Consider the following 18,095-nt stretch of genomic DNA (forward strand, 5'->3'; position numbering starts at 1 on the left):
TAATGATAATAATAATAATGATAATAATAATAATTTTTAAAACTCTGCACAGGTGAATATTTGAGACAAGGCTTAACCGCAGATACCCACCCTTGGGTTGACATAAATACATACACACATGATTATACATATTATTACATAATATATATATATATATATATATATATATATATATATATATATATATATATATATATGTACATACATACCTTGTCTGTATAATATTTGTTGTTTGTATATCTGGAGTTTTGTAACAAAAAAAGTATTTCTGATTCTGATTCTGATACATACATACATACATACACACATACACACATACATACATACACACATACATACACACATACATCCATACACACATCCATACACACATCCATACACACATCCATACATAAACATCAACAGCTTAAGCAACTCTAAATACAACTTGGAAAATGATGCAGGATACTTTAAGTGCAGTATGTGAAATACAATTCCTGATTAACAGTTTTAGGACTTCACAGTCTTTTCGACCTGAGCATAGAGACTCTCGGGGAGGGGCGTGCCTCTGTTGTTAGTGGATCCTGGGGGTCCATTGTGAGGCCCAACCAAGCAGTAGGTGGATGTTGGAGAAAGATCTGAAGCATCATCTGTTGGAGTCTGATTCAGAGTTTGGGCGATAGTTCCGACCTGGAAAATAAATCACCGACAACATATTTAGGTATGTTTTTGTTTTCCGATTTTTACTTTACAATTTTTTTTGAATGGTGCTATTATACTGTATTAACATAGGAAGAAATGTCACTACAGCAGTTCACATCGATCTTTCATAGATGACTTCTGTATCAATGACTACAAAAGGGATAGGCCTCTTTTTGTCACAACATTACAATTAATTATATCTAAAATGTGTGAAGTTATATATAAATCATATCTATAATAAATATGTAAAAAACATATTTTAGGTGTAAGAGCAGAGAAGCCACTTAAGGTGTCTCATCTCATCTTCATCCGCTTATCCGGGGTCGGGTCGCGGGGGCAGCAGCTTTAGCAGGGGACCCCAAACTTCCCTTTCCCGGGCCACATTAACCAGCTCTAACTGGGGGATCCTGAGGCGTTCCCAGGCCAGTGTGGAGATCTAATCTCTCCACCTAGTCCTGGGTCTTCCCCGAGGCCTCCTCCCAGCTGGACGTGCCTGGAACACCTCCCTAGGGAGGCGTCCAGGGTTCATCCTTACTAGATGATCCTGAACCACCTCAACTGGCTCCTTTCAACGCAAAGGAGCAGCGGCTCTACTCCGAGTTCCTCACGAATGACTGAACTTCTCCCCCTCTCTCTAAGGGAGACTCCAGCCCCCCTCCTGAGAAAACACATTTCGGCCGCTTGTACCCGCGACCTCGTTCTTTCGGTCATGACCCAGCTTTCATGACCATAGGTGAGGGTAGGAACCAAGATTGACCGGTAGATCGAGAGCTTTGCCTTCCTCAGCTCTCTTTTCGTCACAACGGTGCGGTAGAGCGACTGCAACACCGCCCCCTGCTGCTCCGATTCTCCGGCCAAACTCACGCTCCATCGTCCCCTCACTCGTGAACATGATCCCGAGGTACTTGAACTCCTTCACTTGGGGTAAGGACTCATTCCCTACCTGGAGTAAGCAATCCACCGGTTTCCTTAAGGTGTCTCACTGTGTCTAAATCCGTAGTTGAGCTCAAAATAATCTCTTGGCCGTGAGAGCACAACTCACTGCAGCTGAAAGACAAGCTCATAAACTAAAGAAAGCATCCACACAACAGAAAGTACAAAGCCTTAAGCTTAGGTGAAGTGGGGTGTGTAGGTAGAAGGAAATACCTGACCTAATTTAAATGACGTTGTTGCAGTGTTGTCTTTTTAGACACCAGTATTTAATTCAGTATTATTAATGTAACTTATGTTTTAACAACGCACCAGAAGGATGCCAAGAACAAGCAAAGGGCACAGAAGCAGCATCCTGAAACGGTGCAGTTTGAGTGGACTAACTGCCAGACGAGACTTCAGCAGCAGCTTTGGATTTGCAGTTCAACAGGTTCATCGGGGCCGAAGCATTAAATGTGAGCACAAGCAAAGAGAACAACCAGGCAGGTAGAAGCAAACAGCAGGATCTGGAACAGCGCACAGATAAAACAGCAGGTGTGTTATTGTTATTTTGTCTGTTTCTTTAAATCCAGATTCAATAGTTAAATTTCTCAATATCTTAAATTTTGTTCCTCGGTGTTGAAGAAAAACGTGACACTTACCTGAGGAACTTCATATATTGTATTTCCGGGCTCCCTTTCATCTGCAGGGCAGTCATAAAAAATAATAATCATAATAATGTTGATTTACTTTCAATCGCTTTGCTTCTCGACTGCACTTATGTTACCTGAGCTGCAGCTACACTGAGTCCAGTGTGTGTGTGTGTGTGTGTGTGTGTGTGTGTGTGTGTGTGTGTGTGTGTGTGTGTGTGTGTGTGTGTGTGTGTGTGTGTGTGTGTGTGTGTGTAAAATTCACCATCGTCACACAGCAGAGCACTTTAAAGCGTCTGTGTGTAGATGGGATGTTTTGTGACTGCTTTAGTAAACTTGTTGCTTGCAGACACCACTGGAATCTAACATGACGATGCTAAGAATTAAAAAGCTAAAGCATAAATTTGAAAGATAACAAACCTTGGTTATGTCTGTTTAGAGAGTCCTTGGTGATGGTTAATATTAAACAGTAGTGGATTTCCATCTACACTGTGTACTGTATGAAGGGCCTCACATTTTGTCCATTTGATCATTACAACTTAATAACACAAGGGGGATTATGGGTATGGCAGTTGATGGACTTTGGGATTATGGGTATGGCAGTTGATGGACTTTGGGATTATGGGTATGGCAGTTGATGGACTTTGGGATTATGGGTATGGCAGTTGATGGACTTTGCGAGAACACTGAATTCCCACTAAACAGAATACAATGCACACTTTGACTTACAACATTTTCTTTTCTTTAGAAGATAAACTGCTGCTCCAATCATGATGACGAGAACTGATACAAAAATAGCAACAACCACAACGGCAGTATTGCTTTTGGTTGGTCCAGCAACTGTAAAGCAAAAAAAAAAGGCAGATTAGAAAAGAATGCCTACTTTAAGTTATGTAACAGCTTAAAGTGTGTTTCTGTAGCATCACATCTTGCCAGGCTGGGATTTTATTAAACCTTTTATGTTAACAGACTGGATCTGTAGTTAAAAAGCATTTCATTTGTTCAATTTGCAGGTTTCAATTTAAAACTACCAACTTTGCAGAGTGTCTCTTATACGTGGTCTCATGGGAGGGCGTATAAATAGCACTCCACTTTTCATGACCTGCATGACTTTTCACGTGCATGTCTACGCATATTAAGCTTTTCGCGTGTCATTTAACGCCCGTAGTTCCCCAGGGTTAGGGTTAGGGTCAGGGTTAGGGTTGGGGTAAGGGTTAGGGCATTTCACGCCCGTTATTTCAGCCATCCTTCACATGAAATATTGATTTAAAAACAACCCTCTGACAGAAAGCTCCACCACTTTGGAGAAATACGAACACGTGGGTTTTCCCTCAATGACATTTGTGCGTGAAATGACAACGCCATCTCTGCACTATACAAGTCAATTGAGACTACATGGCGTGAAATGACACGCAAAAAATATGACATGCGTTGTAATTATATGCGAGATGGCTTGAGAGAAATAGCTCGTCATTCACACGCCTTTTGGTGAGACCAGGCTGTGCCAACACACACAGAAATAATAATGATGACAGCTACTTCCACTCACCATTTTCTAATTTGGCTTTATAATCTACCAAATACTAACACGTCGTGATGGCTGTTATAAGGCTTATCAGTTTTGTTCTTTAGTGATTGTGTGTCATTTTAAAAATACATTTAAAAAGCTATTAAAACTGATTCAAAATAAATGTGATATCCCTTCCTACACACATCTCATCTTGAGATGAGGACCAGGTTTTGCTCTGCGGTGCTTTTTAAATGCCAAACTCACTACAGTTTAACTCAATTATTCTTTGCTCAAATCTAAAGCCTACAAAGCTCTAAAACACGATAAAATGCATTTATTGTTACCAAATTTGTAACAAAACAAGTATATTTATTTTTTCCTAACAAGAAACTATTTATTCATCATTTTTAACACTTCATTCCCAACTATTCATAACTGTCAGGTGATTCGTGCTTCAGTCTTACCAGTGTCTCGTCTGCAAAATGTTCCAATCTTTTGAATGTCCTTGGTCCAGCTGATCTGGTTGCTATGGTTACAGATGATTGAGCCATTGGACACGTAGACCTGGAGAGAAGCACCAGAGGTTGTGACCTGTGATGCCTCTCCTCCCTCCTGACTGCAGCTTTGGTTGACACATCTAAAGGTGCTGTTGATGTGAGAGTCCTGTGACCTCAGGACTGTTCTGCAGGTCACAGTGAGGTTACAGGTCTCTGAGCTCAGGGAGACACTGGGGTGCACGGTCAGTTTAACCGGGGACACTGGGTCTGAGAGGGGAGACAGCAGTTTTAGAAACATGACAGCAGAAACTCTCTAAGTGTCTGAAATGTTCACAAACTTACCTTGAACTGTGATGTTGTATTCAGCTAGTGTCTTTACCAGATTAATCCCTGATGCTGTTAAAGTATAAAGTCCACTGTCTGCCTCTTGAAGATTCTTCAATTTCACAGAGAAATCTTTCACAGAAAACTCAGTCCTTTCAGCGTAAACAGAAGAGAATACTGGATCTCTTTTAGGATAAAATTTCACTATATTGGCGTTTTTATTGAACTTCCACGAACCATCAAAATCTTCCTCAAGACCATCCAGTGTGGTGACATTCAGAAGCACATCCTCTCCCTTCTGCACAAAGACATGAGTCACACCACTGGATTCTGTAACAACAGTGGACACATCACACAATAAACATCTCACACACACACACATATGGTTATTTACACATTGGATCATTGAGTAAGTTCATCTTATCACGGTTGAATATGTCTTTAAAAATGCCTTGCATCAGCTTTGTATCATGACATAATTTGCCTTAGGATAGACGAGTCTCATTGACAAGTGAAACCAAGTCCAGTGACTGTAGATGTTGCTCCGTTTTGTTTTTTTTTTTCAACATTCATCTTGCCCTTTTTTTTCCTTTTACCTTGTCCTATTTCCCTCCCCTTTACCCACACTGTTGCTCCCCAGATCGGACAGAGGAAACAAACCCTGGCTGTATGTATTTATTAAATCAAACATATAACAGCTATTTCCACGGACTGCTTACTGAGGTAGTTTAAAGTTTATGTTCGCATCTTAGAGAGAAGGATGGATTTACATCTCTTCAACATTTGGCAAAAATGTATCTCAAACAGAGTTTTTAAAGAAGTACCACATATGTTATAAAGGTTTAAAAAATACCTTCAAAGCAGAAATGAAAGGAAATGTCACGACTACTAACTAGAAATAAGTCAAAGAGCGCACAACTCCAGCAAGGTTATACAATCCTCTGAATTTGGCGCTTTATAAACACAAAAGGGTTTAGAATGATTTTTCGGTCTGTGTCTGGATCCACATTTTTATAAAATACAGACAATGTTGGATACAACTGTTGACTGGGTGATAACTGTTTGGTAAATCTGTTTCATTAAACAGATTTATTGGCCTTTCACAAAAATGAACCATGCACATTATAGTTAAATGTTTTCTGTGTTTTACTTTCTCTTTAGACTGAAAATTAATATCCAGCTTAGTGTTAAAGAAACACACACACTTCTATTGTTGTGTCACCCAACTGACATAACTGTAAATGAATAAATCTCAATATAACTTTGTTTTAGAGTTTGTTAGTATCATTACTCAAATCATCACTGACAATTGTATTCGTTTCTCGATATTCAATAATAACAATAATTCAAAAATGAGTTCCTATGAAAAGTTTCTCATCTAACTTGTTTTGCTAAAGTAGTGTTTCAGCACGACAACTTTGACTTTAAACACAAAGTCAGTTAACAAAGGGAAATGTACATAAAATAAAGGACTTACCTTGTGCTTCACTTGAACGCAGGAGAGAAAAAGCAAAGAGAAGTACGATCCACGGCCTCATTCTGCAAATGTTCCATATGAGGAAGTGGTAACGTTATTTCTGTGCTTAGCAGCCACTTATCTTCTCACAAACTTCTCTTTCGGCTTTTTGATGGAATCCACTGTGACGAGTTTTTTATTGTAAAGAAAGAAATAGTCCCATTTCTTCCAAATTAAATCTTTGAGTATCTGTAAACCAGGTTATCATTGTGCCGTGGCTCTATGATGAAATACATCAACAGCTTCGATGCTCCTCTACCCTACAGTAGAGAAGTCTGCCTGTACAAGACATGAAACCAAGTGTGACCTTAAATAACTCATAATCAATTTTATTAAACCACATTTTTTAGAAAGAATGGTCTCATTCGATCTCTCAATCTGCACTTTAAACACCATTAACGTTCCAGAGTTTGATGTTAATTATGAAGATGATACAAATACATGCGATTTCCAACAAATTCATATCCATCATTCTCATCCTTGCTTCATCATTGTCACATTTTCCCAGCAGAATAGCATCATTACCAGTGACTTACAAGATTACATTCACATTCTCAGTACTCACTTCTGGTGGGCCTCCCTGTGCTCTTGTCATCTAGACTGAAAAATAAAAGGGACTTCAACAAAATGTATTAATTTGACAATGCTAGTAACTTAAAAACACACGGACGTAGGGAAGGCTCCTACTTCACACAGAAATCCACAACGACAACTATGACAATATCCATATATGTGCATCAGCAGGTCGTAATAACACATTATCTCATTTGTATGAGCCAGTTTATAGCCACTGAGTGACAGTTACAGTCAACTGATAAAACTGAAATTACAATAAGCTTTGTAGGAAGGAAGCACCTGTTGTAAAGTGAACTGCTTCAAATCCAAATATATTCCATGTACAGGCTTTTAGTGTTATCAAAAACGTATCTTCCTAAGGTAAGGTTCCCAACGTAGGCAGCTAATTTTCCAAAGGTGCAAATGTAAATCATTTACTCACATAAAGTGCTAACTGTCTGTCCATACCAGCCATACAGTACATAACAGAAAAAAGAAATGCCCACACCATCAACAGACACAGTATACAGAGCACCTTGAACACAATATACTCAACCTAAAGTATCTACACTCCAGTTGTAGTGCTACATTAGTTTAGGAGAAAGTGCTTTACTTAACATATTACGTTGCATTGCCATGTACAATACACATATTCTTCATTTCGTCTGTGCCTTTAACACACAAGTACTTGGAAACTACTGTTACACGAGTGAAAGGAAATGTCAAAACATCATGAGAGTGTTACAAGAGAGTTGGGGTGAGGATTTTGTGAGTTCTATAAGAACTGTCTTAGCATTACTCATCGGTGTATTTAGAAACAAACTGAACTGAAATTTTAAAAGTTATGGAGTTTTGCCTGCCTGCGAGTGTCTCCTGGCCCCCCTCATCAAGCTTACCTACGGCCCCCGCGCTTGTCTACCGTTGACATTGGAAAAACAAACAGTCACTCACTTTCTCTTTGATTCTCTCTGATTCCACATTTAGTAAGCGGGGGAGGACCCAAACAGGATGACTGGGGTTTCCGTTGTCTCCACTGCTGGTTAAGTTTAGGTTTGTATCTTGTGTTTTTTATTTTGGAAGAATAAATAATCCAACCTGTTATTTTTTTAGTATAAAAGTGTATAGAGTATGTGAGGTGCATGTACACTTGCGGTCCTCAAATGTAAATAGTAGCTGCAGTAAGGCAGTGTGTTATGCCGTCATCTGAATACAGTCAGATGTATAACATGTTTGATCCCAGCAAATGTATGAAGTTGACCATATGGTAGTCCATATTTCCTTTTTGCATCATTTGGTGCTACTAGGACCTAGATATCTTTCAAAAGTTCAAAACAGTCTAAAAACAGTCCCTCGAGCTGTGATGTTTCCTGCATGGTGCTCTCTGAAATGCTCCCTGTTCACACGTTACTGATGCGAACACTGAGAGGAGTGTCTCTGACCCGGCCACGTTCCTCCCCTCTCTCCCTGTAGCTCTGCTCCAGGCGGACTTTCTCTGGATCGGACACCTCAGGCACAGTCCCACCACCGTTGCTCTGGTACCCATTCTGGGGGCTGGATGGTTTGAAGACGGGCGTGGTCTTGGTCTTGGCCACTTTGTCAAAGAAGGCAAAGTCTGCTACATATTTGCCCGAAGGGGAAAGGGAGACTACAGGGGGAAACTCATAGCCCCAAAGAATCTCATCCGGAAGGTAGGAAGTGCGGACCTGGCAGGTGGCGGAGGTCGGCTCCACTGTAGCGCTCATGATAACCAGCAGCTCAAAGTCTGCCAACTCTGGATCTGTCCAGCCCCCACCTGGTGGAGGTAGACATGATGGGAGGAGATGACACATTACAAATGAGGTATTGGGGGTGAGGCAGAAGATGGAAAGGAAAAACAGGAACCAATTGTTTGTATCTTGTGAATGTTTGCACACGCAGGTGATACAAATTCCTGCCAATGGCTTCATGCTGTTGCACTTATCAACTGATGGTGCTGCTGTGTTGCAATGCAGCATTAAAAGCAAAGGAAGAATACGTTTGTTAGCTAATAAACTGATATATTTAACATGTGAAAAGAAAAACATATGGCACTATTAGTACTCTGCAGTAAACAAAGCAAACACATTAGTGCAAGCAGTGAAAAGAGACGCAGATTATATAGAAATGGTCTTTCTACAAATCTATGGAGACTCTAGACATCCAGCGCAAGAGTAGCTTTAACACACGACTTAATTGTCTAGTGTTGGTATTCTTCGCTAGCACACTTAACCTAGCTTTAATGTACAGAGGAGTAGGTGAGGGAGGGTGACTCTCCAGAAGAGCTGTTGTCAGGTTCGTAGTGGGAGTCTTGATTTATCATGAGCAGTATGTACCACATAAAACTAAACACATGTTGAGCATGGAAACCAAACATAACAAATGATTCTATTGCCATTTGGGGCTGCCACAACATTACTTTTTTGTTTAACATAGAGCTATGTATCTTATTTTGAAGAGTTTTCTTATTCTATTCTCCCTCTCCACCACCCAGCCAATCTCCTGCCCTCCCCATCAAACTTACCTTTGGCTGCCCAGGCTCGTAGGGGGCTGTTGTCATCGATGAGGTGGTAGAAGGTGAGTGGCAGGATAAGGAAGGGGCTGTCGCTAGACATGTCCACTTGGAAGGGCACATTCCTCTGGTCCAGACGAACTGTCTCCCCTTCCTTGGTCAGAGACGTCTGGAGCAGTTTTCCAGTCACCTGGGGAGGAACAATGAACACAAGTTGTTTTAGCTAGATTGGTTGACATCTACACATTACTAGTAGACTTTGTAGAAATGGTGGACATATGTGATATATTCTCTATCTCTCCACACACACTCACTTGACACCCAAGCAGGAGACTCTTGCGCATGTTGGCTACTCTGATCATCAGGCAGGGCCGGCCTTCGTGAGTTGACACCACAGCATGCTGGCTAAACTTCACGGTCTCACCTCGCTTCTTAGGCCGAGCGATCTGAGCAGGAAAAGCTCAATCAGTTCTGGTTTCAGTCTGATAATCCATCATAAGACCCATCTAAGAGTCTTGTACTCAACAAAGTTGTCCTTTAAGGTGAGAAAGCAAAGATTTGCTTTTACTTGGAAGTGCTTTAGAAAACAAATTATCTTTTACATTCTGTAACAACTCAAATAAAAACTGCATGGATCTAAGTGTAAAGAGCTTCTCTGTGTTCACTGTATCTCCCTTTGCAGTTGGATGTTTTATGCATTGACTACCTTGGCCAGGAAGGTACCAGTGATGAAGATCTCCATCAGCATGGTGATGACGAGCTGGACGATGAGGAGGATGATGGCAGCAGGACATTCTTCAGTTATGCAGCGGAAGCCATAACCAATGGTTGTCTGCGTCTCCAGGGAGAAGAGGAAAGCCCCCGTCAGAGTCTGCATCTGCATCACACAGGGTGTGTGGTTTGACGGAGGGTCGAACTCTAGAGGATCATACCATAACAGATAACAGTTGGGTGCTAAAAGGGCAGAATATTTTAGAGTATAACATTTTTTACCACAGAAATATGCTATAGATGCAACATTACACAGGACTTTATATATCTTTAACTATCACACTTGGTTGAGCCAACAGTGGAAACATGAGCAACATTAGAGGAAGTGGGCAAGTCATACTAAAGATAGGAAATAGTTTCCTGTCAGCACTAATGTTTCCTTTTAACAGGGTTCGTTCAAGCCCAAGATGTTGTTCAGAAAATTCAATAAACACAGCCTCCCCTCAGACAAAGCTTGGAAAAAGGCACCCTCCTGAAAGTCGTTTTTTTTTTTTAAATTTAAATGTAAAATTTCCCCAAACTCTTTAACCTAATCACACAGAACAGACCTAGGGTATTGTATGTGCTGTGTGATTCTTTTGATCACTCATGGAACAACTATTGTGATATTTTTTCACTTTCACTGAGCCTCCCCTGAAACATTTTGGGCCCACCTCACACTTTGAAAACCTCTTATCTAGATTGACGGGGATGACACACCTGTCACCCTCAAGTCCCCACCACAGCGACTTCCTAGTTGATCCAATAAGAAGGTGCCAAAAATTGCAGTTCACCCATTGTCCACTAGGGGCAGGTTTCATAATAGAGCAATGACCCCCATGTTAAATAGGCCATTTTTCACCGTATAATGAAACCTATTTAAGGACTGGTACAAAAAACAATTCAAGTCTGTATGTTTAGGTCATGAATTTGTTTTGTACCACGCTAGTTTTTATTTGATTGAAGGCTAAAGTTCATGAAAAATTAGGGGCATGGCCTCGAGTGACAGCTAGCAGCTTGCCCTCACTTCACCTCTGAGGTATACGTCAGCCAGATGGGCATATGTCCCTCCCCCCAACGTCACATACACACACACAAATCAGTGCCCTTTTTGGTAAGAGGAAATGAGGCGAGTACGATTGGATCAAGTTGAGAGAACTGACCTCGATTTTTTTATACAGTCTACGGTTACCCTATGATCAGTAAACCTATGACCCGCCCCCCCACTCTCACCAAGGAGGTCTCCATGCACCAGTGCCATCAGGTACCACAAGACCCCGAAAAGGAACCAGGTCCCCGCAAATGTGGCCGTGAACAGGAAGAACTTGTAACGCCACTGCATGTCCAGAAATGTTGTCCAGAGGTCACGCATGTACAGAGCGCTTCGCCCGCTGACATGCTCGATGCGCACGTTGCTGCGTCCATCTTTGGACAGGACACGCCTCCTCTTCCTCAGAGTCCCGCCCCCACCAGATGCGCCACCTCCCAGTAAGGGTTTTAAAACGTCTGTCTGTGTTTGGGAGTGGCACACCTTCTGAGGGGAGGAGCTACGAGAGGAAGGGGGTGTGGCAGATGTCATCTGGTGAAAAAAAAAAGATGGTGGAGTTAAATCATTTCTCTGATACACTTGTTAACATGCCAGTGCTGTGTACTCAGCTCATTTGAGATTCATTTACTGAGGTTGGAAGGACATTTCTTTCATATCGTACGTTATTCACAACATCGGTAGTATCTCATGATGTCATTAACATTATGGTGACTTTCTGTAGCATTTGGGGAAAGCTAGAAACTGCCCATGATGACGGGTTTGGTAATTTCTCACAGTTCCCCTGCAGCCACCTGCTCTCGTTTCTGGAAGGGGAATTCATCTCAAATGAGCCACATCATATTTGAAACCAAACCTACAATTGATTATATTCAAAATGTGTTGTATACATTTGTTTTTTAAAAACTAATAGACACGTTAACATCAAACAGTTACTTTGAATTATAAAGCTGGAGAACACTGGTTTAGTTTTTTTATCAGCAAAATAAACCTGAACGGTCATGCACCCATGCAAGTGTTTTTTATCTTTTTTTTTTTTTGTGGTAAATGTTTCAGTTAAAGTGTGGTGGAACTGTAGTGGGAGTTTCTTGAGGTTTCATTTCCAAAACATCAAGTTATACCACAGAGATGTCTCGTCAATTGGACCAAAGCCACACGTACGCCTGTTTCAATCTCGATTTGACAGAATGAACTAAAGAAATGCTAAAAGCTTTGAGTTCCAGCAGGTATTTGAGCTGAAAATGGGGAGTAGACTTTGCCAAGTATTTCCTTTAACCCATTCAACCCTGGTATATAATCCTAAAAAGAGGTCTAACCCTCCAGAATAAGTATAAACACCTGTGTGGGCATACTGTGTGTATCTTTTGGCTCATCCTCCTGGCTGAACCCTGCAGATTTTAGGGATTATACTCAGTGTTATCCTTTGTATAATTAAGAACCAGGAAATCAAAAGTGGTGGGTCACGTACGACCACCACAGCTGGTTCTAGCAGTCTGAGAGAATTGTCAAAGGCATAGCTAAAAAGTCTGCTGTCATATAGAAAGAATGCCTTCTCACCTCCGTACACCTGCATGAAGTGAGCATGCCTATTACAACATGGGAAAGGTGGGTGGAATTTCATCTTCTCAATTGATTTATACAGCATAAGAGGAAGAAAAGGCATTTCCTCGTTGATTTCAACATACACTGTTTTCTTTCTGTGCAACAAAAATATGAAGCAATTGCCTCTTGTATGAACTACAGTTTCTTTAGGACATACACCCAATGACAAGAGTCTTCAAGACATTTGTTCGAGTAGGCTGGAGGCTCTCTTTACTACATCCCCTGATTTCCTTCTGTACTCCAGACATACTTTGTACATTTATTCACACGTGGGTAACATATTGATTACAGAGCAGATAATAGAGGAGTTTTCGCACGTATATGTTTGTACGATCAGTGACTCATTTTCCCAGAATCTATTGCGTGGTTGTAAACTGTGAACCATCTGCCCCAAAATGAAACAGGAAACCCAAACCACAAGAGAGAGCGGTTATAATGACACACTGAGACAGGAAAAGAAACAGTGTTAGTCAGACCTGACCTGGTATCACCAGTGGCCTTTGTCTATTCATATGTGTCATCGTTAAATATTTATTTGTTTGGAATAAGTGAAAATGTTTTTAACCACAAAAGTAGGCTAGTCGGTCAATTGGTCCACCATGTTGCTCAATGGACAACTGACACTATAAGATGAATCCCCATGACATTTTTACTACCAACATGTGTGGTCCCCAGATACTGAATCCTAATGACTTCAGTGATCTCCACACTTTTTTCCTCTAATGCCATCTTCAAGTGGAAAGTATGTCCCAGGGGAAGAGTGGCCGTCGGGACGACAGAGAGATATCCCCGTCGGCCGGTTGGGCCAGTTGTGGGCCCGTTGTGGGCCCGTTGTGGGCCGGTGGTGGGCCGGTGGTAGGCCGGTGGTGGGCCGGTGCAGTCAGAATTGTCCCGGTGGATTTTTGTGCCCCACTCCGCCCCTGGTGTGTCCAATACTCAAGTGTATTCTGTGTGGAGTTTGCATGTTCTCCCTGTGTCACCGTGGGGTTTTCTCTGGGTTCTCCAGTTTCCTCCCACAGTCCAAAGACATGCAAGTGTTGGGTTCATTTGTGATCAGATTTGTCTCTATATGTCAGCCCTGTGATAGACTGGCATCCTGCCCAGGGTGTCCCCCGCCTATCACCCAATATCAGCGGGGATCAGCTCCTGCCCCACGCAACCGGGATAAGCGGGATAAGTGGTTTCAGATAATGGAATGGACTTTACTTTATGACCAAATACCTGCAAAACTAATGACATTCCCATCAGCCTCAGCTGTACTTTGTGTTTACTGCTTATTAGCAAATGTAAGCTTGCTAACAGGCTACACTAAGTTGGTGAATGTGGGAAACTCTATACAAGGCTATGGATGGAGGTATGGACACTTCCGCTGATATCTTTAGGAGCTTTAATGACTTTAGGTAGACAGAAGAACTGGTACTACAGACAAAAATCATTTGATAAAATTAATATTTCTGTAGTGCATTTGGGATATCTACAGGGTTGATTCTGTGCTCCAAATCAAATGTATTATTTCAGGCTGTCCTCATTCACTGTTCGTTCATACACTACGAAAAGTAATGCACTGCAATTTCTGTGTATAACAGGTATTTATTTCAGTGGAAATTACATCCGGAGCAAAGAAGGAAATCAGGGGACGAACGCAGGACTTTACCCTGGGGGATCAGCGTTCTTGTCCCGGAAGCACTAAGCCTAACCATGACCTATTGTCCAACCCTAACCAAATTGTTTTGATGCCCTAACTTAACCTCCACAGTCCACTTCAAGTCAATAGAACGCCATATTTCGTAAGATATCCTACAAATTATTATTGAGAATACGTTGATTATTGTGTTAATGTAGGGAAAGTAAAATGCAAGTACTCCCACAGTGATATATGTGTTTTTAGTTCTTTCCACTATGTGATGCTTGCATGAATGCATGCCCTTTGTCAGCACATTCAGATGCAGTCCAGCCCTGTCACACACACAAACAGACGGTCACTGTATCACCACACATCTGACACGCTCACTTACGTCCAACAAATCATGTAGGCCAGTAGGGAGAGGATAGCCCACAAGAGAGGACGATAAGGAAGAGGAAAGAGAAAAGACGGAAGGGTAGAATTAGGATGAAGATACACTGCAGTAACCCAACAAACCCTCCAAACAGAGTCTCATTTGTCAGCCGGAGGAGAAAGAAAAAAACTTGCATGTATCAATTAAGGTAAAAAAAAAAAAATCTTTGTCTGAAAGTCGGACGTTATCTAGATGAGGTTTTTTCAAGGCTTTACTGTTGAATAAAACCAGAGAGACCTTTAGTGGACAAAGAGTGAACCTTAACTGGTAAGTGGAGACGATGGTAAGAGTTGGTAGAAAAAAAGGACCAAAGTTTGGCTTTCTGGACGTCCTGTTGGCCCGCTGAGGAGGCTTTTTCAACCTGACACAGGGGTCATTTTGCTGCTTTATACTCCAGATCCTCACAAGGTCTCTCTGTTTCTCTTTCTCAAACACACATGAATGCAAAACATCCACCCTCTGATGACGTTAACACATTACGGTTATATGTGATTGTTCGATATCTTATTCCAGATAGATCTGGTTTCAAAATTAGACACAGCCGAAAATAAACAAGTTAACATACTTTGAATTAAAATGATTTAAAGTGGCTTTCCACCGTTAAGGCACACACGCTTCAGTTCCTCCCAAAGGTGTTGGATGTGGCTGAGATCAATGCTCTCTGCACGAGTGGATCTTCCACACCAAATGTTAATAACAAAAACTTTTCTTTACGACTTCTTTACCAAACATATTCAGACATTATTTGGACGCTATGAAAAACAAGCCTGGACCAAAGACAGGGGTGTCCATATACAATTGGTCCTATAGTGAATCAGAATTGCGTCTATGAAATGTTGATTACATAACTAATCAGCTTAAATTACATCACACTTTTGTGATTGTGCACGGGGGTGAGCCCCTCAAAAGCTGCATAATTACAATGACACCATTGAAAACGTCACCCTTTCAACTGTGCGTCACCCTCTCTCACTCAATCTCTTCCTGACACTCAAACACACTCATGAAACAACTGAAATCCCACCGCATGCATATCAGATAACTAGTAGAGAAAATGGGAGGGAAATATTTTTGACCGACCTCTCCAGCAGGATGTATTCCATCTCCATGGCAACGCGGCGACTTTACTGTACTGCCCTGCCGCGGAGAGCCGAATCCAAAAACTGAATCAAAACTTTTTCTCTTGCCAAACAAAGGGGCGCTGAATGTTTTCCTGATCTCCCTCTCGCTCTCTCTCTCTTTCTACTTTCCTCTTTCTCTCTCCTTCCTTCTCTCTCTCCTCATGTGTACACAGGAATGCTTTGTTGGGAGCTGAGATAAAAGAAACAAAAGACACCATTGACAAAAACGACTCTGTGCCCATCCATGTGTGTGTGTGTGTGTGTGTGTGTGTGTGTGTGTGTGTGTGTGTGTGTGTGTGTGTGTGTGCGTGTGTGTGTGTGTGTGTGTGTGTGTGTGTGCGTGTGTGCTGTGGGATTTCAATTAAATGCGTATATCTGCATATGTGTGTGGGACTGTAGGCGTACATGTGTGGTTTCGTATGCATGTACGTGTGTTTGTGCACAACTATTTGAAAAAAGTGTACGTACAATTATATTTGTATTTGTGCGTGTGTGAGATGAGTGAAAGGAAAAACGAGAGAACGGAAGAGAGGAAGGGAAAGAGAAAGAGATCTGTGACAAAAGGCCCTCGTTAGTATTCTGGAGTGAGGAGTAATCCCCCTTCATCTCTCCCTCTCTGTCTCCCCCTCACACACACTTTTTCTTTCCAATCAGTGCGCTACCTTCCTTTCCATCTGTGCCTCCTTCCTTCTTTCCTTTACTTATAATAATTGCACTTTATCATAAATGTATAAGATTTTTCTTTTAAAACTCCTCTGTACCCTCCATCTCCTTGTTTGCCCCTCTTTCTCCTGCCGTTCATGTGTCAGGTTTGTTCCTTATCGTATCAGCATGCTGGTAATTAGATGGCAGACAGATACTTAACAGTATAACTCTTTTCTGGTAGTGATGGTAAACTTGAATGTTCTAAAAAATAGTTCAAAATAAGACACTAATTGACACTGATTGACTTACTTATTTAACCTGAAAACTGAAGCATACTAACTCTGTTCATCATTGGTGTTCAAATGTAATTAAGCCCAATACATTATTTCCATTGTGCTCTTCAATGTCTCATAAATAAAACATATATATTTAATTTTCATAATTTCCCACTTTTTAAACTACTACACAGCAGCATACTGCACAACGAGAGCAAAAGCCCAAACCCTGAATAACCTTCAGAGTTCACTAACCACTGCCCCCGTCTTACTGACTCATTTAAACGCAAACTTCTTTTTATCAGTGTTTCAAGCTTTATCAATTTTTCAAACTGGCAGTATAAGTGAAATCTGAACTCTAAAATGAGATGATCTGATTGGATGTGCATCCTGTGACACTCAGGGAAAGTCAGTGATCAGAGGAACACTAATAATATCTATTCATTTCTTAACCTAAATCCCATCATTTTGATAATAAACCCTGTTATGTAATTTGTTTATTACACATTTTCCTAAAAACAAAAGAGGTAATGTAAGGTTATAAGTCATTTCACAGTAATTTAAAACCTAAAGAAATTGCCAAATTAAAAATTCCTCAATTTGTTTATGATCATTTTCCCGTTATTTTACCAGTAAAATAAAACAATGATGCAGTATATATGTAATTACACATTAGTTAAGCAATGAAACATAATGTAAATTATCCGGAAATGTTTTAAAGTGTTTACATTTCTTAATATATGAAACAAATATGTTGTTGTTGCCATGCAAAATGACATAATTATTTATTAGACATTTTCATTGCACTCCCCTGAGAATTTCTTTTGCTTACCTTTACAGCTGGGTTTTGCAATCTGATTGACCCGCGCAGAGAGGACTTAGGAGCCTGGTGCCTCAGTGTTTGGTCCACATGTCTGCTTTGTTGTCATACGTATGCTCACACAACACAACTGGGACTGTAACTCTGCAGGAAGAGTGACTTCAGCAGCCTGCACCCCATGACACTGATACACCATGGAGGAGAATTATGGAGACGGTCATCGGCTCATCAAGCTCCTGTTTGTGACCCAAAGCCCGGTCTCACTGCTCGCAAATTCTACCCAAGGAGACAGTTCTTGGCTTTATAGGAGGCATGCCTCTCTCACTTTTATTCTTTCCCTCTGTCTCTCTCTCCCTCGCTCCTGAATTCCTGTTGTGTACGCCTCACGTCTCTGTAATTGCTCCAATAATTGATCGCCACTCCCCCAAATCTCAATTCAGAATCAGAATAACACAAATGACTACAAATGCATCATACTGTGGCCTTGAAAAGTCGAATGATCCTGTTTTTGTTGCGTTTGGTTTTGCATCACTCCGTCAACTCCCCACTTAATACACAAGGTCCAAAAAAAGTGCACAGAAACTCTTTTTCAACGGCACATATGAACAGAT

General features: G+C 41.2%; 2 protein-coding genes across 3 annotated transcripts; both read right to left on the reverse strand.

The window, feature by feature from the left end:
• Positions 1 to 236: 236 nt before the first annotated feature.
• Positions 237 to 6,682, reverse strand: LOC310957843 (uncharacterized protein; the record flags this gene model as incomplete). The annotated part of the gene is made up of 7 exons (XM_083928577.1): positions 237 to 669; positions 2,253 to 2,293; positions 2,970 to 3,080; positions 4,215 to 4,514; positions 4,590 to 4,869; positions 6,049 to 6,104; positions 6,649 to 6,682. The coding sequence occupies 7 exons, from the start codon at positions 6,680 to 6,682 to the stop codon at positions 490 to 492; spliced, it is 1,002 nt and encodes a 333-aa protein (XP_083784703.1). The 3' UTR covers positions 237 to 489.
• An 865-nt stretch (positions 6,683 to 7,547) lies between these two features.
• Positions 7,548 to 15,826, reverse strand: LOC310957579 (ATP-sensitive inward rectifier potassium channel 10-like; the record flags this gene model as incomplete). Of its 2 annotated transcripts, XM_083928204.1 has the most annotated exons (6): positions 7,548 to 8,434; positions 9,182 to 9,359; positions 9,484 to 9,615; positions 9,876 to 10,087; positions 11,153 to 11,466; positions 15,704 to 15,826. In XM_083928204.1, the coding sequence occupies 6 exons, from the start codon at positions 15,730 to 15,732 to the stop codon at positions 8,040 to 8,042; spliced, it is 1,260 nt and encodes a 419-aa protein (XP_083784330.1). In that variant the 3' UTR covers positions 7,548 to 8,039. The 2 variants fall into 2 exon arrangements, with proteins under 2 accessions (XP_083784330.1, XP_083784329.1); XM_083928203.1 differs by lacking the exon at positions 15,704 to 15,826 and having other exon boundaries at positions 11,153 to 11,498.
• Positions 15,827 to 18,095: the final 2,269 nt, after the last annotated feature.

Source organism: Echiichthys vipera (genome assembly GCF_963691815.1).
Source record: "Echiichthys vipera genome assembly, chromosome: 15".
Taxonomy (NCBI): Eukaryota; Metazoa; Chordata; class Actinopteri; order Perciformes; family Trachinidae; genus Echiichthys; species Echiichthys vipera.